General features: G+C 41.2%; 1 protein-coding gene across 1 annotated transcript in view; it reads left to right on the forward strand.

The window, feature by feature from the left end:
* ntrk2a (neurotrophic tyrosine kinase, receptor, type 2a) overlaps positions 1-27,341 on the forward strand; it is a 70,670-nt gene that overhangs the window by 27,393 nt on the left and 15,936 nt on the right. Inside the window, exons 13-14 of the mRNA XM_086174212.1 lie at positions 17,979-18,167; positions 23,430-23,560. Coding sequence (XP_086030338.1) covers positions 17,979-18,167; positions 23,430-23,560 — 320 coding nt within the window. The remainder of the gene's footprint in view (positions 1-17,978; positions 18,168-23,429; positions 23,561-27,341) is intronic.

The raw sequence follows: 27,341 nt of genomic DNA on the forward strand, positions 1-27,341 counted from the left end.
AATTGGCGGCTAACTCGCTAGCTTGCTAGAACGTGCCGTTATGTTCACACGCGCAGTGACGCCGGTGTCAGAAAAGGTCAGATTGGACGGACAGACTGTCAGTCAAGTGTTAGATTTCCTAGTGAGGATGATAGGCTGACGTCTACGTTTTAATGCCATGTGATCTACCCACACTACCTTTGCGATCGACCGGTAGATCGCGGTCGACGTATTGGGCACACCCGCTATAGATCATTTGCAATCGGTTTTGATTCTTTGAAATAAAAAGTCAGAATGCTCGAACGAAATGTAGCAGGGACCGTTGCTCATCCAGATGTTTTCCCGACAAAAATTCGTAATAATCAGCACACACAGATTTTCGTTTTAACAGCTAATTGCTGTTAGCTGGTATGCGCTTTCTGTCAAAACGTCGAGGGTCCTGTCAGCGAAATTTGAATTTTTCATGAAACAAAAATCACTCAACATTTTATATATTTATACACAGAAACTACTTGTAGGAAACTTCACTGAATAAATGCCACAGATTAAGGGAACGAAAAGTAAACACTTCTACTATCAAGGGGATGTAATCCAAACCTGTTGCAGAAAGCAGCTCATATCATTTCTCAATTTCTCCAAAGATGTCCATTTAGAACATCTGCAGATTTTAGTTAACTGGAAGAATGGAGAATTTCACAAGTGGAAGACAGTTGTTGTTTATTCCTACATTAAATAGAAACAATTCATCAAACGCGATTTCAGACAGAAATATGGAAACAACCCAGAACCTCCGCTGCCTCTGTAAGCCGCATCGGTTCCAGAAATGTCACTTTACTGAATTTTAATAAATTCTATTTCTCTTTATCGCTTTCCCAGTCATCCCGTTTCATCTTTTCTAACGCGCCTCCAATGGCCACAGGTTTGGTTTTTTTTGGATGACATTTCTCATCCGCTTAAGCTATTTGGAGTTCATATGGTCCATAATGCCACATCCAGGGGAGATATTTCACTTCCTTCACTCGGCTCAATCTCCGTCTGAAACCGTCAGGTTGGTAAAATGCACGTAATCCTCTTGTACAGATAAAGCCGTTGGGTCTGGCTGGCACCGTCTCCTCCCGCGCAGGTAACAGCTTGCGGTTTAACAATGAGCGCAAGATACATTAAGTATGAAACACATTGTCCGTTTTTTTTTCCTAATACATTCTGACTTTGTGTACATGCAGAGTTAGCGGTAACTTGAGGTCACAGCTGGAAGCGGACCTTTGTGCTGTGTGATCCGAGGAGCATACGGAGATCGCACCTGAGAATGGATGGATCGTGGCAGCGCTTTGCATGTTAAGAGTGAGATGCCGGCCCTGTGTTGGTTTAGTACTGTTATTGTTTATATCGCGGTAAAAGGTCACTCAGTCCCGGCTGTGAGAGTGATTTCATTTTCGGCAGGAGAGAGGCAAAAAATAAAAACGCTCGACTACAAACCCTTGTCTCCAGTAAATTTAGATAAATACTTGGCTCTGACCTTTGTTATGTGATTGCTGAATAAGGATAATAAAAAAGCTCATCTCGGGATCGTTTTTCATGGCTATTGTGGGATTGGGATATCCCTATACTTGTTGTTAGCATTATATTTTGGCTTCTGCGGGTGCTGCGGACAGGTGGATCTGTCAGTGATAGCAAAAGGGAATATCATGTATTTTCAAGCAGAGCTTTTACTTACTCTCTTTGAGTCTTTATACTGACAGTTAAGGTCAGAAAACAGGAGGTTCTCTAATCCCGACCTCTGACATCTCTGCTCTCTTGCCTTCTTGTCATTCCGGTGTAGTAAACTCCCAAGGTGTTTGGCTGAGGACGTATAGCATGAATAACACGTGGCTAATATACTAAAACCTGTATGTCTTAACACAAGACTCACACTTCACACTTGGCGGAATCCAGCACGGAAAAATTGTCCACAGTTATTTTGATAGGATTTAAATAAGTGCTGCCCTCATCCATAAAATGTCATTAGTTGCCAAAGTACAAGAAACAGTAAAACCCTTGTGCTGTGCACCCACGCTGCAATACATAACAAATATACACAATTCACATCATAATTACAAATACTATTTTTTTTTTAATTTCATTATGTCAGACACATTTAATTTTGTTTACATCGCTTTGATGCCGAGTGCTTTATAAATGTTGTCATTATTATTTTCTCATTATTATTATAACCATTTATGTTGTTTCCATTTCTTTTCAGTTATTTGTGCTTGTTATTGTTTGTGTTGTTTGTTTTTCTCTTCAGACTTTGTGTTGTTTCAGAACGTCCCAGTGGAGGTGGTCTCACACTGACGGAGGTGGACACACCAGAGACTTAAAGACAGAGAGAAATGTGCATTTGTCAGTGTGGGTGCCCGTGTGTGTGTGTGTGTGTGTGTGTGAGTGTATCTTTCCTAAAATGAAAAAGGAGAGGATCACGGAGGGAAAAATGAATGGGTGCAGCTAAAAAATAAATAAAAATAAAGCAGAGATATCCTCGTGCCCACACGGCTCGGAAAAAAGAACGTCAAAGAAATAAAAATGGTGCATGGACTTCACACAGAAAACACAGATCACTGCCAGGTCGTCTCTTCCAGGTAGAAGCAGCCTCCTGATCCTCTGGTCAGAGAGAGGCTCATAAAAGCCTCCCATAGGATGAATTATTCAGATCAGAGGGACAGAGACGGCCATTAACCTATATCTTCCTGAAATACACACACACACACACACACACACACACACACACACACACACACACACACACACACACACACACACACACACACACACACGCACACACACACGCACACACACACACACACACCTTCTACTAGCGTCACTGCCAATACACACAGTTTTAAGCTTTTGGCACTTCGTGCAAGCCATGGCGCTGATATCTGTTCCAAACACTGACCAACTGTGCGCGCGAACACACACTCACACACACACACACACACACACACGGACACAGTTTTGACAATGGGTATGAAATTCGGCAGCAGCTTCCTGGCCCTGAACCCTAATGTTTTATACGAGACATTCCACATGCAGCAGTTAATGCGTAGCTGGCTTCATGCACGTCGTCCCTGCTGCAGATCTGTGTGAGGGTAAGTGCGGTTACACTGGCCGGCCGGCCGGAGTCTTGGTTTATGGTGACGAGCGCAGTGAGTTTTTGACCGCTCGGCTTGAGGAAGCACAGTCCTCCCACAATTGCTCGACTGTATCCGCAGCTGTCAAAACATTCAGCGCATTCGCCACAAAACAGATTTCTTTCCCGTCCTAACGGATCTGCTACAGTGAAGATTTGTTGCCTCTCGGAATTGAAATGATGTCATGAAAATATTTGGGACTTTACTTTTTACAGTCTCTTCACACCCTGTGTGTTATACTTAAAGGAACCCTCCAGTTGGAAACACATCATAAATTGAAGTTTATCTGAGGAACAATCACCTCTAATGGTTACTTTGACGGATGAATCCAGCAAAAGTCCACGTTGCTATATATTTAATGTGAGATAAAGACAAAACACTGTCACACGAAAGGAAAAGGATCTCCATAATTGGAGGGCTTTTTCAAAGTACGCTCATTACTCTCACCACGACACCGAGATTTAAATCACAACGCCAGATCTGCTATTTGCATCACAATGTCAGGTGTGTATAGAATCACCAGCGCTCACAGATATTAATAAGTGCATGTATAAATCAAGTGAAAAATTACAATTGCAGATAACATTGATAGTTTTCACATACAGATAGAGAAATATGCACATGCATGGACCCCCCTCCCACACACATACACACACACATACACACACACACACAGTCTTTGTAGAGATTGAGGTCAGGGTAGATGTATGGGGAATATTTGATTTAGAGGGCCACAAGGTTAAAACACAGACACTCCCGCCGGTGTGTGTGCATATGTGTGTGTTGTGTGTGTGTGTGTGTGTGTGTGTGTGTGTGTGTGAGGTTGGTTCAAATTGAATAGGGAACAGCGCTGATGGTTTCAAATCCTGTGCAACCCAACAGGTCATCAAATTCAATCTGAAACCTTGAAAAATAATTAGAAAAAAAAAAACCCTGTGTATTTAGAGACGGCTGGCGTTTCGAAAATCAAATTATCTGAAGGGCGTACACTTAAGATGCCTCCGCGGTAATACTGAAGAAGGCAGTGGCCGCGGCAGACACTTTGGCGGATAGATATGTATTAACATTAAATACAGACGTGAACCACTCTTAGTGTTTGGGGTTCCATTTAACCTGAAAGGCTCATTAAATTTCATTGGATTTAAAAGTAACCCCTAAACAATATCACTGATTGTATGGTTTTTCCAAGTAGATTGCTGAAACACTGTGCAGTGTATCATAGAAGCTGCCCGATGAAGACTTCGTAATGTGAGACCAATTTAGGTAAATTAGAAAAGAGGGAGAAAGGCGTGTGTCAATTTAAATTTGCCTCAGATAAGGGCAAATACAAATGCATACAAATATTCAAATGTTGATCAAAAGTCTCTAAAAGGATGCAGGGATGTAGAGAAGAACCCTGGGCTGGTTTTGGGTGCTTTGGTTCAATTTTGTCTCTCTGTTGAGTTTGCATTGTTTATCGGTTCTCTAGTTCTCTCTCATGGTTCAAAAGAACGGGCTAAGATAGACGAAGAGTTGAAAGAGAGAGCGAGTGGTTTCTGTTCGTGACCCGGGATCGACCGATGACCGGTTAGGGGTCAAAGCCTGCGTCCCCGCGAGTGTTCGCTGGGATCGGCTTCGGCAGTGTGATGCACGAATGAAAATGCGTAGTGGATAATTAATGCGCAAGTGAGACAATTAATCGATCTCCGCTGTTTGAATTGGTCAGAAACATCCAGAGTTTATTCCAAAAATATAAAAGTAGATCAGACCTGAATGACCAGGGAATTCAGTGTTGTAAGTGTGTGTGTGTGTGTGTGTGTGTGTGTGTGTGTGTGTGTGTGTGTGTGTGTCTTGCATCGCTGTGATTTCTTTAAAACAGACCTGACAGAACTGAAAAGGCAGAAAGACAAGAGTCTGTATATTAAACTGTCAACATGAATTTTTTTTTTGTTTCCATTGTCAAAATTGTCTCTTTGTGTTATTTGTTGCATGTTCAAAATAACATGTTTTAACAGAAATACAACACATGTAGTAAAACCTGTCAAATATACAATATCAGGGGTTTATTGGCGACAGTATTTTTACTGTAATTGTATGAAAGAAACTACAGGTTTTCAGGAGCGATCACTCACTTGTGCTTTGTCGATAACAGAAAACAAAGTGGCCAGATGGTTAACACTTGGCGGACAGGATGTTTGTTGTGCTGGTAATGAATTTTGAATGTACTGGAAATACGGTGACGATGTGAAACACTTGGAAATAGGGTATTACGGAGGAGATAATGAATGTATTTTATGTTATGTTATTACTGGGCCATTTTCTTTGTAATGTTATTTTTAGTCACGACTGAATTGAACCATATAACTGTTTTACCAGACACAAATAACCATACCTCAGTTCTCTCTCTCGTGAATATATATTCTAAAAAGGTTTTCCCTTTTCAAAGCGAGTCGATCAAGTCTAACGAAAAATAGATTTTAATGCAATTGGTTCCATCTATCATATCTGATATTTCAACTTTACGCCAGAAAAAAAAAACAGTCACAATTTGAAACAACAGGGACTTTTTGGCCACAATGCCTTGACATAAACTGTAACGCGGCACCAAACCTGCATCTAAGAGGCTGTTAGGTATAATTACACACAGAAGCTTAGTTTGAAGAACATAAGCCATTCTTCAAAACAGGAGCAGTATATTTTTTCAATAAAGGACGTTATCTATTGGTGTCTCTTGATGTTTTATTTTTCCACGTGCAAAGTGCGTAAGGTTTTATTTTAGTGTGTCAGTTAAAGGGAAAAAGAATGAAGTCAGACAGTCCGAGAGCCAAATACAACCAAATACAAATATATATATATATATATATATATATGTATATTACGATAGATAGATATCTATTTACCTATTCTAAATAGGTAGATTTCTATGTGTATATATATATATATATATATATATATATATATATATACACATATATATTGGTGAATATATGTGTATATATATATATATATATATGTGTGTGTAGCTATATAAATCTATATATGTAAAAATCTATCTTTCCATCTAGATATATAAATATATATACATATATATATATCGATATATATGTATTATATATTTCAGCTCCATATATATAAAGGTATTGTGTGTATATATATATATATACACACACACATACACACACACACACATATATATAAATATGTATTATATATTTCAGCTTCTTCAGTTTCTATTTGTCTGGGTTGATCAACATTAAGCTTGCAGTCTCTTTATAAACCAGTTAATTTACAACCCTATGGATCCAAATCCACCCTTGTAAAATACATGTTTTTCTCAAGGATATTCAAATATAGTAAATTTGATGTTAAGGGGGTTTGGGTTTTGCAAGAAAAGGAAAATAATTTCATCACATGCTGTACATTGAGTGTCGTTTGGAGAGTTTTTAAATCATTCATCCTCAAGCTCTCACACTTTCCCCCCAGTCGGGCCATTTCAGGATGCCTTAAGTAGGAGGAATTGGTCATCCTGTATGTCAAAGGCTGGTGGTGGATGTGGGCTGAATAAAAATAAACCGCAAAGATTAAACTGAGGGTGACAAAATATAACAGGAGAAGGAGAAGGATGTCGGGGGGGAAGGAGGATGACTAAAGGAATTGGCGTGGTAGACACATCTATGCAGATGGGAAAGATGATACAAAAGGTAAGGTGTGCAGAAAGAGGGAAAAGGAACTGTCTATTTTTATCCATTGGGGGTGTTGTGAAAGAGAAAGTGGGAATGTGATAGGCCTCTGCATCAGGGCAAAGGAGGAGGAGGATTTGGCTTGAACAGGCAGATTCATGTGGACATCCACAAAACTGCAGTGCTGAGGAAATTCAACCCATCTTCTTAATTCATCCACTTGTTTGTCCGTCTTTTCCTCTCCGTTTAACCCGATCCCAGTCACCTTTTTGTCCTTTATGCTCCTCATGGACTTTTTCTTGTTTCAATTTGTAACGTCGGGTAATTTCTATAACTAGGATTCACTGGAAATCTCAGAGAGCACTTTAAGAGGAGTTTTGAAGAACAGAATAATCAATGCATGCGCCAAATGGCACAGAGTGAACCGGTTTTCTAAAACAGAATCAAGGTCGTGAACCATCGTCGAGTGCTACAAGTAAATTCAGCATTACATCGGTGAAAGAAAGCAACAAGAAAAGGTTAAATGCGTAGAGAATTTGCTGGTGACGTCCCACTGCGTTAAATAGAATAACCATGTTGGGAGATGTTGCAAGTTGGCATAATGACCTAGAGGCTGTTATTTTTTATTTTTGGTAAATATAGCCGTGGTAAATCAAGAACTGCCATAGTAGGTCAAAATGTAGCTCAGGGAGAAAACTGGACGCTGGAAAACATTTATAGCATAATGGCTTCCAGCTCACAATTCATCACGGGCATCGTACCTCTCATTGAGTCAGCCGCGCCCTATAGGTTTGTGAAGCACCTTCAGATTCTCTGCAGAAAATAGACCGAATCCAATTGGCTTCTATTAATCAGCGCATGAACTGTATTTGTCTAACCATTGCAGAAAACTGCACAAAACATCGTAAAAGAAATTTATATGTGCAAAATCTGGCCAGGATTCAATCCGAAGATTACATTTGCTAAACAAACTACGTATTTATGTCAAACCACAACAATAATGATTATTATAATAATAATACATCAGTATAAATTGTAACTCTTCCTCTGCCTCCGCGTCTCTCCCTTTCAACCCTCCTTCCCCCGATCAATAGATTACTTCCTGTGTTCAGTGGGGTGACAGCACAGTTTAGAGACAACAGGATTCATGTTACCAGTCATCTGTGTGTGTGTGTGTGTGTGTGTGTGTGTGTGTGTGTGTGTGCACAAATTGCAGAGGGCTGAAGGGGTCACATTAGCCCTTTGTGTTAGTTGCCTCGGCTCACTTCAGGAAGGACTTTTCCAGATTGCTGCAGTTTTCTTTGCTCAAAAATACACCGTCTTCTCGATACCACGGTTGCAATTTTCAGCTTCGCTGCATCGAATGATCGATGTGCAGAGCTGAGCACTCAACGGATTAATTCCCATTCGTTAATAAAGTTTAAACTTTCACAGAGCTCCTTGAAAATCTGATTTTAACAAGCAGAAGTAAAAGGATGTCTCTCCTGTATCCTGGCCCTTTGTCCAGCAGACCAGAGAATGAGTGAAATGATATATATTTGTTATTACTTTTTAGTTATTAAGTTTTGGAGTTGAAATGTATCATTTATCAAGTGTTGAATCAAGGTAATTCTATCAATTTCTGAATTATTTGTGCCATTATAGTACAAAAAAAAATGGCAAGTTTGTTCTTCTGAAACATTTATGTGAAATCTTTTCAATGTATCAAGAACCGCGCAATGCAGTATCTTGGATGATCCTTAACCTTGCCCTCTGACCTTTAAGTCTAACACCTTAGTCTGAAATCTTAAAATCCACTATCATCTTCTAATCAATGTACTCCCCATCCCTTCTTGGCAGAAGTCAGCAAGGGTGTTTTAACAGACTGACAGGCAGGCACTAATGTTCTTAAATCCCATAATAGCCCTTCTATATCCATCGCTCCAGGCAACCTGTAGTAGTAAATGTCTTTAGTTGGTCTGAGATGTACCCAGAGAGCCGGCAGGAGAGATCAATATAGTAGCTCGCCGCCGTCGTTTTAACGGAGCTGCGGCGTCGGCCATCGCCATAAACCTGATGCTCGTCTTCAGATCTAAAGCGAATTCTTCACGTTGTCTTGGTCGGGCTACCAAAAGCTGTTTGCTCTTTTGAAAGGTTTGGCTCCCGGTCCATCACATCGGTTTGTTTGCTTGTTGTTGTTCCCCTAAGACAGCTTGAAGTGGAGATATATATGTGCACATTTAAAACTTAATATTGCTCGGATTGAAACGAGACTCAACGCCGATTGAAATGTTTTGTTGTCAAAACCGTACAAAAGGTTTACAACTCATTGTGCACGCTGCGATGACTCTCGGGGAATTACATCAGCAGCGCGCCCAGAGTGGATTTTGCGCTCAGAGCTTCAACTCAAATGGCATCTTGCGCCTTTCCACGTCAGAGGTCCTTTTTTCTGAGTTCCTCGGAGAGCTTTAGTAGTCTTCAGCGAAATGAAGAAGCAGCAGACCGGGCTTTCATATCCGAGGAAAAATTGAAGCAATAAGAGCCAAGTTGTATTTACCATTTCTCAGAATTCCCTTTGAGCGACAATTTGTAGCGCAACAATTTAAAAGTCCATTTCTCAACACACGTAGCTGAGAGACAACTTTGCTCCAGTTTCTGCAGAAGGTTGAACAAAGACGGCGGAAAACGACACGTAATTGTCGTTTGAATGCTTATTCTTCTGACATCTGTCCTTCAGTCATTTCCTGAGCTTTGAATAACAGCCGCTTTGACTGTTAACCTGGGCGTCTCCTCCCCAGCCTGCCAGGAACCCCGGCCCCTCCGCCAGCTTAAACATCGGTTCCATGTCTATTAACAGTGTTGGGTCACGACCCGACCCCACTTATAGTCTCACCTCTCCTGTCCATCTTCTCTTCTTCCCTCTGCGTTAGACCCGAACATCTTTTTTTATTCCTTCTTTACCAAGTCACTCCCTAAGGACCCCCACGCGCACACACACATGCACACACAAACACACACACACACACACACACAGAGCCTCTGATTGGCCCTTGGCTTAACCGTATCTATAACGATCTGACCTCTGGACCTCTGTGTGTTAATGATCTTCAGTCTCTTTCAGCAAAACACACACACACACACACACACACACACACACACACACTGCCAGACAATAACATGCTTTTTTTCTTCATCCTTCCTCCTTCCTTTGTAACATGGAAATGAATCAGAGAGCCAAAATTTTTATGATGTGAACTGAATGATATACAAAAATGGCACATTTGTTCCAAAGAACAACCAAACCGTGAATAATCTGAATACAGTTTATTTTTTCTCAGTTTGTTTCAAAGCTGCAATAATTATCTTTACTAGTATTACCGGTGTTTATAATTATCCCAAAAGTTGGCGCAGTCTGGATCTGTATTGAAGGGATAGCTAATGGACACCTTCTCTGCCATTAAACAAACCAAAAAAATACAATTTAATATGCATGGTTGTTATTTACAACCACAATCAACTGTTAAATGCAACCATTTTTCGACAGTCAGATTTCATTACAGTCGCAAGAATTATTCCAATTCTTTTCAAGTCTAAGTTTCCTTTTTACTGTCTGACTGACCAGTTCAATACGGCTGACAGTTTTGCTGTCTCTCACTTAGTCCAGTGCACAAATGAAGACATTTTTATCTGCAGAAATCTAAGCATATACTCGATTTATCCCCGGCCCTCTTGACGTGCCTGCAGGCAGTCGCTGTGGAGGTTGATTGAAACCTCAAAGCCTTCGTTCACTGGATTTCAATTCATCGCAGGATTTTAATTTAAGACCCCCGGTGATTGATTTCAAAGCTACCCATGATTTAGATCTCATCTCTAGTCTTGTCTCAGACAACCACTGCTGGCACTTCAGCTCACACTTTCTGCCCCCCCGTCACTTAATAATTTGCATTTCCTGGTTTACGACCACAGAGGCAGCTGTTGTAAGAAATGAATTGGTAGTTACACCGTCTCTGTTGAAGAAAACACGCAAAAGACTCATTTCAATTTGAGGGCCTGTAATCTTTTAGCCCAATTAGCTCAAAGTACTTAACAGAAATACAAAGCAGTGTTACGCAAGAGCCACTTAGAGCTATGACCATTTCAGAAACGTGCCTTTTGTTTGTTTTTCTGTTCAGAAAAAGTTTTCGGAGAACCGGCTCAAATGATATATTTAAAAAAGGATCCAGAAAATGTCTCACTAATATTGGCTAATGGTCAACTAATGGGGAGAACCAAGATAGCGGTGCATGCACACCGCAAGGCTCAGCGTCTCTTTAGACTTTGCAAAATAGCAGTGTTATTCTACTTTGTTCGGGTCTGTTCGTTCAGAACAGCCTCTCTCTAACACCCTACACCAGACAAGAGCTTTTGGACATTGGATTACAAACATCTGATAGTTTTATCTGCAACCTTCGTCTCATCCCGGAGTTAAGAAGATCTCCCGACGCTTCGAAGGCTACCAAGCCGAGCGGAAGCGCTCAGAGGCGGCGCGGAGACCGTAAAAGGCGGGGAAAGCGTGGAGGACTGAGAGCCAAGAGACAGCAAACACCACATCGGCTCTCCTTGCTAATGCGCGGTCTTTTGCGAAGAAAATGGATCAGGGACAACCACGAAAGAATCAGGGACTGTAACGTCAAAGTATTCACTGAAACATGGCTAAATGACGCAATACCCGATACTGCAATCGAACTAGTCGGACGCCACACTCTCGGCGGTTGGAACATCAGATGACGCCAGTAAGACAAGGAGGGGAGGTTTGTGTATTTATGTCAACAAGGCTTGGTGCACAAACTCTGTCGCTGTTGGTAGACACTGTTCAGCTAGCCTAGTTTCTCACGGTTGAATGTAGACCATTTTATCTGTCGAGGGAGTTTACTTCCACAATAATAACCGTTGCTTATATACCACCGGATTGTGATGCCAAGCTTACTATTGCCAAACTTCACACAGCAAACGACAAATTGCACAACCAGAGGCTGCATTTATTGTGGCGGGCGACTTCAACCACTCCAACCTAAGGACGGTACTTCCTAAATTCCACCAACATGTCTGGGGACAAAACCCTTGACCAGGTCTATACCAACATCCCTGGAGCCTACAAGGTGACACCCCCTCCCCCACCTGGGTCAGGCTGATCACCTTTCTTTGTATCTCACCCCCAAGTACTCACCACTCATCAACCGCGTGAAACCAACTGAAGACCACCAAGAGATGGCCAGCGGGAGTAGATTCTGTACTCCAGGACAGGTTTTGAAGATAGACTGGAGTATGTTTCCCTCTCAGGCTACCTTTGGCTCTCACATAGACATTAACTCTTACATCCAATCACTGGTGGAACATAAACACCACAATTGACAGCATCGCCACAGAGAAACATTACCACATGCCCCGACCAGAAGTCATGGATGAACAGGGAAGTGGGGCTTCTGCTGTAGGTGTTTAGATCAGAAGATGCACTGGCCTACAGTACATCCAGGGCATAGGAGAGGGGCATCTAAATGTCCAAGCACAAACACAAGCTGAAGGAACATGTTGTCATCTCTGACCCCCGACTTGTGTGGGAGGGCGTCCAGGCCATCACATAGTAGAGCAGCACCACCTCATCAACTACCATGGATGTATCCTTCCTCAATGAACTTGCTTCGATAAGGACAACAAGGAGAGGGCTATTAAGATCAAGACCTCTGATGACTACCAGCTACTCACTCTCACACCCAGAGGTACAGAACATATCAAGTCACGCAAGGCTGCCTGCCCTGAAGGCATAACTGGACATGTGGTCAGAGCTTGCGTTGAGCAGCGTTGAGGAGTCTTCACAGACATCTTCAACCTGTCTCTTGCCCAAGCAGTAGTACCGGCCTGTATCAAAACCACCTCTACGGTGCAGGTGCCAAAGCATTCCTCTCCAAAGGGCCTGAATGACGACTGTCCAGTGGCACTAACTCGCATAGTGATGAAGTGCTTTGAGCAACTGGAATGTCTGCCCACCACACAGGACCCGCACCAATTTGCTTACAATAGCAACAGGAGTACAGAGGATGCTGTATCCACAGCGCTGCATCGTGTACTCTCACACCTGGATAACAAGAACACTTATGCAAGAATGCTGTTTGTTGACATCAGCACAACATTCAACACAGTCATCCCCTCCAAGTTAATCACAAAACTTGTGGATCTAGGTATCAATACCTCTCTCTGTAACTGGATCAGAGTTCGGTATGGGAATTGCTCTGTCTCTGAACGCAAGGCACTACAGAAGGTGGTGAAAACCGCCCAACGCATCGCAGGCACTCTGAGACTCCTCTCATTCAGCCAACAAAAAGGCCAATAAAGAGGCCAAGAGGCCTTTCAGGAGCCTGCAGACCAAAACCAGTAGGTTCAGGAATAGCTTCTGTCCCACAGCGGTCAGCCTACTGAACTCTGTCCATAGGTGATCTTCACCACCCTCTTATCCTCACCAGCACCTGTTCACTGTGCGCCTCTCAGCTCTGTAGCAATCTGCATTTCTAATAGCTGTAAAACTGGTTAAAATATTCAATTCAGCAGCATCCGGCAGCTGCTCATCTAGTTACACTATTTATATTTGTGTATTTGGAAAAATTCTGTATATTCTGTATAATTGTTCATAAAACATCTATATTATCCTTTCTGTAGAGTTAATGTATAAGACATCTGTGTATTTATAGTTCCATCTGTATTCTATATAATTGTTCATATAACATCTCTATATTATCCCTTCTGTAGAGTTACTGTACAAGACATCTGTATATTTATAGTTCCATCTGTATATTGCCATCTGTTAATCATACTAATCACTACCTATTTGGACATAATCTGCAAATAATTATCCACCATACTTGCGCTAGCTGTACATATTCTGCTCATATCTTATCAACCTCTTCTTGCACTTGCTATAAAAGAAAATTCATTTATTCTGTAAATACTGAATTTATCTGTAAATACTGCATATTCTGCATGTACACACTTCTGCTTCTTAGATGCTAACCACATCTAATCAGATCCTCTGTACCCTTTCATGACGTAATGACAATAAAGTTGAACCTAATCTAATCGAGGCTGCGACTTTTGCACATCACGATATCTTCTGCTTATTCATGTAATCCATACATCTATTCATCCACTCAATTACTTTGTAATTTGTCCATTTTTGAGATTCTGGAGGCTGCAGGAGGCTGCCAGCGCAACACGTCCCTGCACATCATCCCGCTCCACTACAACCTATTGTACTCCTCCTGTCTTTCGTTCTCCACCGAGGCCCCTCCAATCCTCACAAGTCACCAAATTCATTCCAGCTGGTCAGACTCCCTCACACAGATGCACTGCCCTTCTCTCTCTCAATCACAATCCTGTCAGCCGCACGAGAGCAGCGCCGCAGCTTGACAAACAGCTAAGGACATAGGGAGTGGATAACCAGTGATAGAATTCAGAGGAACTGGCCACATGAGAGGGAATACATCTACAATACTTTTTGCTCCTGGGAAATCAATCTCGACCCGTAACACAATGTTTACAGGTCTGTGTTTGACCGGGGAGAAAAACAGCCCGAGCCTCGGGTGTTCCTCCTCCCCACTTAAATAAAACAGATTCTGAGTTTTTGAAATATAATTGTATATTTTCCCCTAAACGCAACGGTCCCAGCCCAGTCATACATGAGCATGGATATTAATAGCAGTAAAAACAAAAAAAAGGTAAGTATATGGTTAGCTTTATTGCATTAACATTCATTAATCACAGCCAGCCTAACCCAGACATGAACCCTAACCCCCTCAAGCCGTACTAACAAGTCTTTTACAATTATTACCAATTTGATACTTATCAGGGTTTATTTTTCCTTTTTGCGTTCGCGGACGTCGTCACTAAATGCAAAATTTATCCAAATGAGTGACTCAGCATTCTTTGTAGATGATGCATGAAGCAAGTTGTGAAAGTGCAAACATTTGGATGGACAATAGAAACAAGACCTAATGCGCAAAAGGTTCCTGCACACATTTTTGGCAGTATTTTTAAAAAGTAACTGGCATGAGGGTGATGGGGTTAGTAAATGGTTTAAAATGTGAATTTTGATTGCTAATGATATTTAACCCGTGCACTGGACCGACAGCTTTTCCACGGGAGGGGTCGGACAGAGGTGCTGGTGGATCAGCCATCCAAAATAAGGAGCAGAATTGAAGTAGAAGCTTCCATCGTCTGTGCTAATTTGACTGAGAGCCTTTTACTTAGCGATTCTTAAAAGAGGTAGAATATATGCGGTGCGAGAGTGGGATTCAAGGTACCTGCATTTTTATCGTCACAGTTAAGGTGAAAGACTGAGAATCCAGACTTTCCTGTCTGCACTAGAAAACGTACCTGCGATTGAGAGGGACGACGGTGAAGAAAAAAGTCTATTTGTTTTCGGAATCATCACAAAGGCACAACTTGAGCACGTCGCCATTATAATGACTGTTTTAAGCCAACTCTGTTGTATTTATGTAGCGCCAAATCACCCCTCAGCTGTTTGATGACACTTCGAATGTAGAGCAGGAGTGTGTGGGAAGCACTTTGCCACAACTGTGAGGAAACTCTGCCTTTACCGGTTCAGAAACGTTGGACAGATCTGAGCTAAATGTGGGCGGCCTTCTGCCTCGCCCAGGAGGGCGAGATAGGAAGACACAGTTAGAAAGCAAGAGGGTGATAGAGATGAGGAGAGACTCAATAATAACAGTAGTGCAATAGTTACATAATAGGCAACATGATACGATGATAGCTTTAATATTCATAAGAGAAAAATACTGTTCATAATACTTTTTTCATGTCTAAGACTTTAAATCCAGAAAGCAAAGGATTATTGGTTCCATCAGAATCAGAATACTTTATTGATCCCAGGGTTGAAATTGTCGCTCCTGCTCCCGGGGGATACAGATGAGAAATAAGCATCCATGTGAAAAGAACAAAAATAAGACTCAATATAAAAATAAAAGGTATATTGGTTATTGCACTATTCCTATATGATACGGTTATTGCACCGGAGGAAATGATTGTACACAAGTCCAGGGACGGCCAACTGACACTTAGAGTGAGGAGTTACAGTTTGATGGCCACAGGCAGGAATGATTTCTGCGGCGCTCTGCGGCCCGTTGCTGAAAGAACACCTGTATCTGCAAAGGAGTGGGTTGGACACAACGTCCAAGATGACCCTCACTTTGTGAAGCATTCTGCTATTGGACCCGTCAGAGGGTCCGGCTTCACTCCCTCCGCGTCACTGGTCTTGAGGATCAGCCTGCGAGCATCCGTGATTACTCAGCCTGCTGCTCCAGCACGCCACAGCATAGACAATAGCACTGGATAGCACAGACTCAAGACAGTCTGAGCATTGTCCTACACATGTTAAAGAATCTCAGCCACCCCGGGAAATAGAGGCTGCCCTGGCCCTTCTTATAGAGGGGATCGGTGTTCTTCCCCCAGTCCAATTTGTCAATGACTCCCGCCAGATGTTCACGATCCCTGGATGAAGATTACCGGCACCTACGTCCTCCGCAGGTCCACCATCAGTTCCTTTGTCTTGGAACTGATGGAGCTGCAGATGGTTCAGCTCACATTATGCAACAAAGTTGTCCACAGCAGCTCTGTACTCAACCTCCTCACCTCCAACTACTGCAGAGTCATCAGAAAACTTCTGGAGAGGACAGGTCTCTGTGCAGTAGCTGAAGTCTGCTGTGGTGTAAAGGGTGAAGAGGAAGGGAGAGGGAGGACAGTCCCCTGCGGCGCTCCAGCATTGCAGGCACACAGATTGTGGTCGACCAGTCTGGTAGTCTACATTAGCTACACCATCGAAAAATCCAAGAGTCCCTTTTGCAAACATATGAGTATACATAATAAGCAAGAATATCAATGAGTGTTGTAAACCTGACTGAACAGTTCTGCAACTTCTTAGTGTGACAGGCAATAATCATTCCACATTTTGAGTGCATCGCAGCATTTTTAGTTAATAGAATGTCCAAAACATTAAATATGCAGCTCAGTTGCATTTTCCCCCCTTGCCAGTTAAAGTGTACTGTAATATTTTCATTGCTTTTACCCCCTTTATTGTATAATATGTTCTCTAGACAGGCACTGAGAGTGAAGAAGGATCTGTAGGTGTGGGTTTAATGGTAAAACTGGAAGCAGGGTCATTTCAGTTTGTAGTTTTACGTGGACCTATAAGTAGACCTTTGGTTGCATGCAGGTTTTTTTAAACGCCCAACTTGGTCCTAAATGTTAACGGAGTATGAATTGGTTCCTTGTGAAATGGTCTGGTTGGATGTCTTCTCTTACTGGATTTGTGGGACACGCTTCACTGAAATAAAGTAATGGTTGAAATAAAGTAATGGTTGAAAAGTGTCCTATGGTCGTACGACCTCAGGAGAAAATGAATAAAACTCTTGGTGCGCTCAAAGTCGTTCAACTAACTCGGTTTAAACCACTCTGAAAAGGCCCGAATGGCAACTTTTTGTTAAAAAAAGAAAAAGAAAAACGATGCTGATCAGTAACTGCTTACTTTGTATTCTTTATACATTTGACCAACGGTTGTGTAAAACATGTGCGTGTCAGATCGCTGGTTAAATACATGGTCGTAGGGTGTTTAGATGAGTGCCCTCCAATGTTGGACAAGTTGATATGGAGAGGATTTGAAATGCTCTCTAAAAACGGAGAGTGCTTTGTATTAGCATGCTGATCTCTTAACCCTCCAGAGCCCCTTTGAGGTCCGCGTCGAATATAGTGTTACAAGATTTAGCCGTATGATCGCAGCTGGAGTGTTGTAACGGGTTTATCTGCCGATTTAACAAGTCAATGAAAGTCCAGGTGACGAGGAATTTGTTCTAACATTTATTTAAGCTGGCTTGTTTCGAGAGGCATATGACCATCAAACTATTAACATGCAACAACATATCACTCTTCTTTCCTGCAGCCTATTGGGATCGATAATAGCATTTTAACCTCCTCTGAATAGGTCTTCCTCTCTTCATTCCTCACCAATAACAGCTCTACAGCTTAATGAATTCTCTCGTGCCCTTTTAAAATTAACATGGTTGGCCTCTAATGATTCTCCTTTTCTATGGCACTCTCAGTGACTGCAGGATAAACAAACCGGCTGCTAATTACGCTTTCTCTCATTTCTTAGGACCGTCTTCAGTGATCAGCAACGACGATGACTCAGCTTCTCCGCTTCACCACGTCTCAAACGGCAGCAACACTCCGTCCTCCTCAGAGATGGGCCCCGACGCAGTCATCATCGGCATGACGAAGATCCCAGTGATAGAGAACCCGCAGTACTTCAGGAGCACAAACAGTTTGCTCAAAACAGACACCTGTAAGTGATGTTTCTCCGTCTTACGGCCCGATACTTTCGTCGCGGGAGCCGCCCGTGCGGATTTTAAACAATATAGCTCATAGCTGATAATATAATTCTTTTTAACATTTTCGACCACCCTTCAACTTTTGCGAGAACGTGCAAAGAAATCGGATGAATTTGAATAAACGGTCGTGTCAGACGAACAAAAGTGGGGGAATAACAGAAGACCGAGCTATTTGAATTGATAGTGCGGACTTATCCCAATCACTGGTTTTATAGGAAAACACACACTGACTTTTCAGAGTTTGGGAGACGTTTGGACGAGCGATGAGGTTTTTGTAACACGGTAAAAATAGCTGTGGCAGAGTTTTTAATTTTCATTCATTTATAGACCTGATAAGACACATATCTGAATAGAAAGGGGCAAAACTTGTGATCTGCATTTATCGATCCATTGCTAGGGTCACAGTGTTGACACCTGATCTCCTCAAAGTTATTGTTACACAACCTCAGGCTGTCTGAACACAGTCCTCTGTGCTGACAGGTCCTGCAGTAACTGATGTCCGCGCCGGTGTAATTGGCTACTCAGCTGAATTTGTTTGAACCGGTTGCTCGGATCAAGTTTCATGTGTGTTTCTTCTCGACCGTATATTTCGAGCCCTTGTTTACGGCCTCATACCGTCAAGGAGCTCGCACACCAACCGTTGCCCTTCCTCCCAGTTCCCTCCTTTCAATCTTGCTCGGCTTGAAAGGCCGACCCTGGATTCCCTTTAGGATTTAGATTCTTGTCATCCCTTTATTTTGCATTTTTCGGTGCTACATGCACCTTTTATGAATTTCATCTGAATAGCATTCTGCATGCAGTGGCCTCTGATAATGTCACGTACACAAACAAAAGGAGAATACGAGGAAAGGCAGAAACAGACCGTGCATTAAACATCTGGTCGGCTGTGAGAGCGATTCAGATGTATTTTTATTGCTCTATAGGAGGAATGTGGAAGTTACTCTATCTGATGACATCTCAGAGGTGCGTATCTGTTCCTGCTTTTAAGATCAGTCTGCATTTCCACAATAACATTCAATTGCATCATCAACTAATGGTTCCATTTACTTGTGGGAGCCGCATATTCCATTCGTCACGCAGGTTTAGTGTATTCAAAATAAAATAGGCAGATCGCGCGCGCTGTCTGCCAACCACCCCGTCTCCGTTAGCTCCGAGTTCTCAGCCGTACGCAAGTTTGCCTCTGGGATCGCTGCGCAACAAGCGGTTTTATCGACAGGTTTCTATTTCTAAAAAGGTGACGGGTGCGGATTTGTTTAACTAAAAATATACATGCGTTAGATTAAGAAAGAAAGCAAGAACAGAAGGGCAGTGAAAGAGAAACAAAGAGGCACATGAATAAGCTTGAAATACTCCGGCAAAGAGCAGAAGTATATTGATCTGGTACATTAATGTGGTATGATTATTGGCACCTTATAAAAGGATTTCTGGCTTTGGCCTTGTGGCTCAGGTTATTAAGGAACCTGTGTGCTGTTGTGTGTTTATATCGTGGTGCTTTGTAGGGTGAGGTTTGGTCGAATAGGAGTTATAATAGCGGGGAGACGGGTGATGATAAATGAAAGCAATGCAAACCAATTGAGGCCAGTAATATTCAGATATTGGTGTTTACTGCGGGGACGCTTAGGTGTTTGTAATATATCACAGCCTCTCCAGTCCTACAGCATGCGATAGAAAGTATTTCACAAAGTGGCATAAGGGTGTACGTCGGGATACTCATTTATTTGTTTTCTTTAAAGAGTGCTTAATTTCCTGGTTAAAGCTAATGTTCGATACCAGAATCTCTAGCTGGTTGAGATCTGTATGCGTGCGCGCACACACACACACACACACACACACACACACACACACACACACTGTTCTCAGCTATCACTTGCTAATGTAAAACTGTTTTCATTTAAAAACTACATCCTCATGTTTCCAGAAATCAATTTGATTTAAAAGAAAAAAAAAGTTTGATATTCAGCCCTAAAAAAAACAAAACTCCTAAAACTAAACCCATATTTGCTTTTAATTGTCGATTAGATTTAAAAAGGTCATGGCAGCAACATCCTCAATGAAAATGATTTCCTTTTGTTTTTTTCCAACTTTCCGCCCAGACTCACCAGAGTTTCCTATTCCAGTAAGTAAAAAGTCCTGCTCCAGAAAATCTGATTCAGAAAAGAACATGCTCACGCTTTTACCCTCTGTTTAGGAAAAAAAGAGGGGTGAACCCCCCCTCCAAAAAAACCCAACAACCTACACATCATGGCTTGATGCACATTGTTTGTGCAAGAAATTTGATGAGCCTGTAGGTATAAATCGCTGGATGTCCTGTTTCCAAGGTGCCTGTCAAAGTGTGGCCTTGACCTGCGGCATCCTTCAGTTTAAAAACAACAAATCCAATATTCTGAGCGGCTTTACTTTAGAACAGGTCATGGAAAGATTGAGGGAGAAGATGCTGGAGAAAAATAGAGTCATGACAAGGGGAATAATTATTTCCAGAGACATTAATCAATTTTGTATAATAAATGCATGAATATGAAAGATGCCAAGTATGACAGTGCATGGAGATTAATGCAAAAATTATATTTCATAGCGACAGATGATTTCAAGATACCATTGTTTACTTCAAAAGGGTAATGATACTGACAATTTTACAAAAGAGCTAATTTAAAAAAATTTCAAAAAACACTTTGGCAGAATGGAATAGGTGAAGAAAAAGATCACAAGTGTTCATGCTATATGTATTTGAAAAACTAGTCAGATTGAGAAAATACCACTGAATAGGAATGTGGGTTGAGAAACCATGAAACCAATAAATAGAGTTAGAAAGAAAAAGAAAAGCACAGTCAAACAGGGAGTAAAAGGGTAAAGTTTGGATAAATGAATAAATTAAAAGTTCAACAAAGACGACGTCAGGAGCAATTGAGGCGTCTCATGCTGAGATTAAGGTTAACACTTTTACGCCAGACAGCAGAGATGGAGAAGCGTGAAATCCTCATTTTAGTAGTTAAAAATAAGCCAAAAGACTGAATCTTGAGAACAATCATAAATTAATACAATTCTATTTGCTTCTCTCAAAAAAAAAAAAAAAAAAATTGAAAATTGATGTTAATATAAGTAAGTTTGCCATTAGAAAGCGTTAATTTGGGAGAAGTATTCTAAGGGTTGTTCCTGGCAAACACTCGTGCACACAACCACACTGGGGGATGTTGTGGTCTGTTAAGTAACTGGTTAAACAGTGGACACTTGGCTTGGGAGGATGTGGTCCATTTGTGTGTTGCAACAGGAACTGTGGTTATGGAAACAAAAATTGATTTGGTTTACACGAATGTAATATGTACTTTAAGTAGATTTCTCCATATTTGGTCAGGTTTTAAATCTATTAACAATGAATTTCCCACCGGAGGTTGACATACAGTAGCTCCAAAAGTTGTTCACATCTAACTACAGGTTCGCGACTGTTTTTCTTATAAGCTTGAATGCATTCGTCAGTCATGGCGACAGATTGATAAACTACATGAAGATCTCCGTAATTTACTATACATAGTCGTTCATACAATGGCCTGACACACACGCGGCAAAAGTGAAATTTGTAATGCTGCAAGAAACCTGGTATAATATTTTGTCATGCAATTCCAGAAGAGGCAAATATAACCAGGTTTGTCCTCCAAGCAAAAAAAAAAAAAAAAAAATCCCTAACCGTACCACTAAACAGTGCGGTGGTGTGATGAGACAAAATTTAAATGTGAACACTTTCACAAGCCCTTTTTAATATTTTAAATGTAGATCCTGCATGGTAATGATGCAAGTTTGAATAATTTACGTGGTATTTTTGAAATATTGTTAGAAACCCCAATACGCCATAAACCAAAGTGTATTTTATTTTTTCCCGCCCTTTAAGGGCCATTTCAAATCATTTATCATTCTTTTGAGATATGAACCATTAACTGCTTGAACATAACGACAACTCATTCGACAAATTGACGTCAAACACTAATTGTAATTCGACGGTGAGATTTGCAGTCATTAACACTGCACAAGTGCAAATGTTACCGTTTTGCAACCGGGAATATTATATTCAAATGAAATATAAAGAACTATGTCGGGGATACTCTCTGGGCTGGTTTTATTATCAAGCCGCATTGTCTTCTCTGAATTTAAATACAATATTACACTGATTAGATTCCCCCCACTTTGGCTTTAGATGTAAACAGCAAACAGCAATCCGTTCAGGGCATGCTCTCTTCTAACATATTCTTATAATGAGTTATTATGCTCATTAGTGTCTGACTTTAGTTATCCCGCGTCTCCCTCGGACTTTACCTTTTATTCTCTCTCTCTTAGCCCTAATCAGTGCAATCATAGCTTATGGTGGACTTCACTAGTGTGCATAGCAGATCGATGCAGCCTCTGAGGGACTCCAATGTGATATTCTGAGTGAAGAGCTTTTCTTCAAATGCTCTTAATCACATCACAGATAAATCTTGGCTCTAGTGAATAGGCTGTGTGTGTGACGTGTGCGTTTTCCTACGTGTGTTTTTATATTCGGATGCGCGCGTCATACGATGATGCGTGTTACTTTGCAGGCAGACCATACCGTGTCTCTCAAAGTCAAGGAGAGACGGCTTAGTTGGGTTATAGTCAGGGCGCCATGCAAATCCTCCTTTAGAACAAAAAAAAAACATCACCATGGTAAAATGGCAATTTTTTTTTTCTCAGAATGAACTGGCTTGGAGTCAGAGGTTGCTTAGCAACAGTGCACATGTTTGATAAATCTGATCCAACTCTGGGTGACTGGAAGGTAGAAAGCTGTGACGTTCATTTCATTTACTGTACATCAAATGTTGCCAATGGAGAGACAATAGGCAATTTTTTTTGTCATTTTTATGCAATAGTATGCGACAAAAAATGCTTTATAGATGCAAGATGGCTTATTTTGGGTCTAATAGTTTACAAGATAAATTATGTTTGACATCACATTTGTAGATTTCATGTCAAGCATACACCAGATACGTTGCAGTTTGATAGTAATTCTGTCTAATGAACACAATACAAATTCACAAATAAGCATCTTGGAATTTTATTGCTTTTAGATAATAAGCAAAAAAAAAAAAGAGGAAAACCTTCTTGTTTACCTCGTGCTTCTTTTCTGTCCTACCATATATGGATCTATGTTTCGAGCCCAAGATGACTATTTAATCATTTTTTTCCTCTCTCCTGTGTGTTCTGATCCTCAGTCGTCCAGCATATTAAGAGACACAACATTGTTCTGAAGAGAGAGCTGGGAGAAGGGGCCTTCGGGAAGGTCTTCCTGGCGGAGTGCTATAACCTCTCACCTGACCAGGAGAAGATACTAGTGGCGGTCAAGGTAATTTTCATGGTGGCCTTTTTTGTTGAATAACCTCAACACTCACGAGGACGCTTTAAATGTCAGGATACAATTGGAAGCGAATTGAAGGTGATTCTTGTAGTAACATTAAATGCTGGGTTTAATAGAAAAAAAAAAGTCCTTATATTTTTCCATTCAACCTATGACTACTAATTTAACTTTATCCAGACACCATGAAAAGCTAAAAAAAAAAAATTGCACGTGTTGCAAAGAGAACAAAAGATGTATCAGACAACGCACAGACAGTGCCTCGGCGTATGTGAAGTTGAGTCTCAAATGAGATAAACAATATTTCAATCCCAGCTGCGACAGAGATTCATGGCACCAACATAAATCCCATAATGTCATTATAGCAGGGGAAACTATTGCCCTGTCGACAATATTTTTGCAATACAATCTGATCCTTGAAATGCATTTGAAATATTGAGCAGTTGGGAGATAATCTCGTGTTCCTGGAAGCGATACATGACATTCTGAAAAGGACGCCTTCTGAACAGTATTTAGAGGCTCCGTGTTCTCTGTCTCCTCGCCGCCCTGCAACATTTAAGACGTTGTTTCTTTTGAATATTTCTCTGTAAGCAAAAGGTTGGGATTACACCGAAACCGCCGACTTCCGGGGTCAAATTGAATGGTTTCCGAGGGAGGGATCCTTCTGTCCTATTCATCTGCCCATCCATCTCAGCATCAAGGATGCTTTCTCCGCTCTTCCGCGGTGAAACAAGATCTGATTGGAGAAGAACTTCTCATTAACAATACATGAACTGTAAAAGACCCCCAGCCTCCCTCGCTTCCTCTCCTCTCTGGAACTCCTTCACCTGCAATACTTTTGTTTTCACCACCATCAGCCCCCTGCGGCTCTCTGTGTCATTCCTATACTCTCCTCCACTCAAATCTATCACCTTGTTTCCCCCCTGCATTTGTTTCCTTCCAGCTTAGCTCTAAACCGCTCGGTGGTTCTTGGCTGCCGGCTTACTTTCAGCTCAGTCTAAAAGTGTGAAATATGCCCCTGAATATGGATGTAAAACAAGAAGCGGCGTGTTCCAGGCTGCTTGTCACATATGGAGGGCCAGTGTACGATCAGTGTTCAATTTCCATTAAAAACAAATTCCAATTCCCAGACTGTTATTAATGGGGTTTCATACAGGCGTAATGTTGATTATTTTTTTCTCATTCGAGTCAGACCATTGATTAAAGTCCCTGAATTCTCCATTTTTTTTTTTCAATTACTCTAATGTACTTTTCTTCCATCGACCCCACACTCACCGCTGCACCAACCAAGAGTGTGTCGTGGACTTGATTTTCGACAGATAAGACTGCCCTCCTATCGACCTTAGAATTTTATTCTAACAGCGAAGCTATGTCAGTGTTGGTATATTGTTTTGGGATGTGACTCTATAAACTTTACACGAATCCTATGTATAAAACACCTGATCAGGTTTATATTTTGCACACAGTTTTTAAAAAGGACAAAATCTTGAAGCTGCAAATTCATTTATGAGAAATAGACCTCCATTTTCTACACCCTATAAAATGCATTCATGATAATAGTATATAATGATATAATCGTATATGGGTATGAATATACAAAATAATTTATGAGGATATTAGCAGTAGAAGGGAATGCCAGGAGGTGAAATGTGTTTGTGATACATAAAAAAAGCAAAGGATGGGATGAATGCATAGATTTGACACACAGCAGGTTAATGTCCAGTATCACAAAACAGACGTTGGAGAGAGGGCGGATAGCGTGAAATGCAGTGACTGCCTGTGTTATTTTCAGTGAGCATTATTTGTCCGTAAGATTAGGTTGTATTACATACCACAGACACCTCTCAGCACAAAAATGAGTCTTATACCGCCAGGTTTACGAAAGCAAGTCAACAACATGCGTAATTCAAGTAGATTTGCATCATCGGCTATTGGACTTTGGTCTCTAATCCACGGGAGTCTTTGTTATTCGGCTTCTATGAGGAATTTAATCGAGGTTATTCAAACAAGTGGCCCCGGGTGTTAGAACAACCGCTTTTAGAGAGTCGGTGGAGTCATGTGGGGCCAAATGTGAATGGCTATTCACCGTCCTGGGAAAGTTTGAAAGGAGAGCGTTGTGGGTGCAGGATGAGTTTTTTCATAGACCCAGCTACCGCGCCATAGGAACCGCCCCCCCTGAAACCAATGTTCCTCAAAGGGACATCCTTGATCCTGAATTGCACAGTGGGTAAACTACTCTTGGCTGAGGAATCAGCCCAACGTGTATGCCAGTTTTAACGGTGCTTAAATGCACCGGTCTAGGACATCTAGTTAAAGTACTATCGCCGATCTATTATTGACATAACAGACACTAAATACCTGAAACTTTGCTAATATTGTCTAAGAACTGAAGCGGAAACCAGGCCTAGTGGCTACAGATTTAACCTTGCCAGAAAAACAGACACCTGAGAATCCTCTTAGATATAGATGCCAAGGGCCATCAGATACTAATGACTTTTAGCTCTATTGGCCCATGCATTGTAGAATATACACTATATGAAGCCTCATTATGGCATAACAAAAATACAGACACCGCTTACGAGTATGTAATCTGGTGGCAAACTAATTAGCATTTTGATTACTTTTTGCAAGGCCATGTAAGATTTGCGGTACATTTTGATGGGAACCTGATAATTATGCTGGGTTGTTGAGTTGCTTCAGGCAGTGCAAGTGGAAACATTACAATCTGTTCTCTTTCAAGCACATACAAAGATGGTCCCACTTAGTATGAACACGCAGTTTCCACGTCTGATTTCTAAAACAAGTCTTAGACCAGCATGTGCCTTTAAATCGTCCCACAGTGGGGAAATTTCAGTACTTTATATTATCCACTGATCACACTAACATATCAAGATACTCTGACGGGAATGTGTCCATTTAAGAAAAAAAAAAAAAAAAAAAAGTGCGGCACTTCCAAACACGCATCTCCACCACTGTTTGCTTAATGTGAGTCACATCATTCTCCAAATGTGCTGGAGGATGTTGATTGCTTTTAATTTGTCCAGGGACCTGAATGTGCGCAGGCCTGATGACTAACTGTGCAATATTGCAGCTTTTAGCTGCTTTTAGCCTGGGAATTAATGCAAAAGGGACTCCGATTGTGACAGTTCATATTTAGATAAATTGCAGAAAGTTTCTAGTTTTGCTCTTTCCGATATTTAAGATTCCGGACTTCCCCCAGAGAGGTAATTTGTCCTGCCCTCTACACCTCACTATTGAAGCTCAGCATGCTTCTGACTGTCATTAAATTGTCTTCTGAAATGATGAGCAAAATTGAAAAAGGCTTGGTAAGAAACATTTGCAAGGATAGAAATATAGAGAACGGGAAACCAGGATCCAGTAAACGTTTCACAAACAAGTAATCTTAGCAAAAGTGAATATGGCAGTCTTTATTAAAATACATTTCATAAAGTAGGGCATCTTCATAACTCGTAGTTTCGTAGTTTTTATTTGCATTTTACTGATTAATGAATTCACTGTCCTTTATATGTAAACCATTACCAGACAATCCACGTAAATAAAAACCTTCATAGCCTGCTGAGATCCCCCCAGCAGCACTTATTTTCCAATAAAAGAAAGATGAATAAATAAAAAACAGGTGCAGCTTGTTTGTGTCTGTCATTCAGCTGTCATGTTATATGCTGATTTTTATATCAGCATATAAAAAGAAAGCTCTTATATTTCCTATATATTGTCAATATAATGTTCCTTGGTGAAATTGGAGCTTATGCTT

This window comes from Fistularia commersonii, chromosome 26 (genome assembly GCF_037954325.1).
Source record: "Fistularia commersonii isolate RoL2024-O1a breed Wild chromosome 26, RoL_Fcom_v1.0, whole genome shotgun sequence".
NCBI classification, from domain to species: domain Eukaryota; kingdom Metazoa; phylum Chordata; class Actinopteri; order Syngnathiformes; family Fistulariidae; genus Fistularia; species Fistularia commersonii.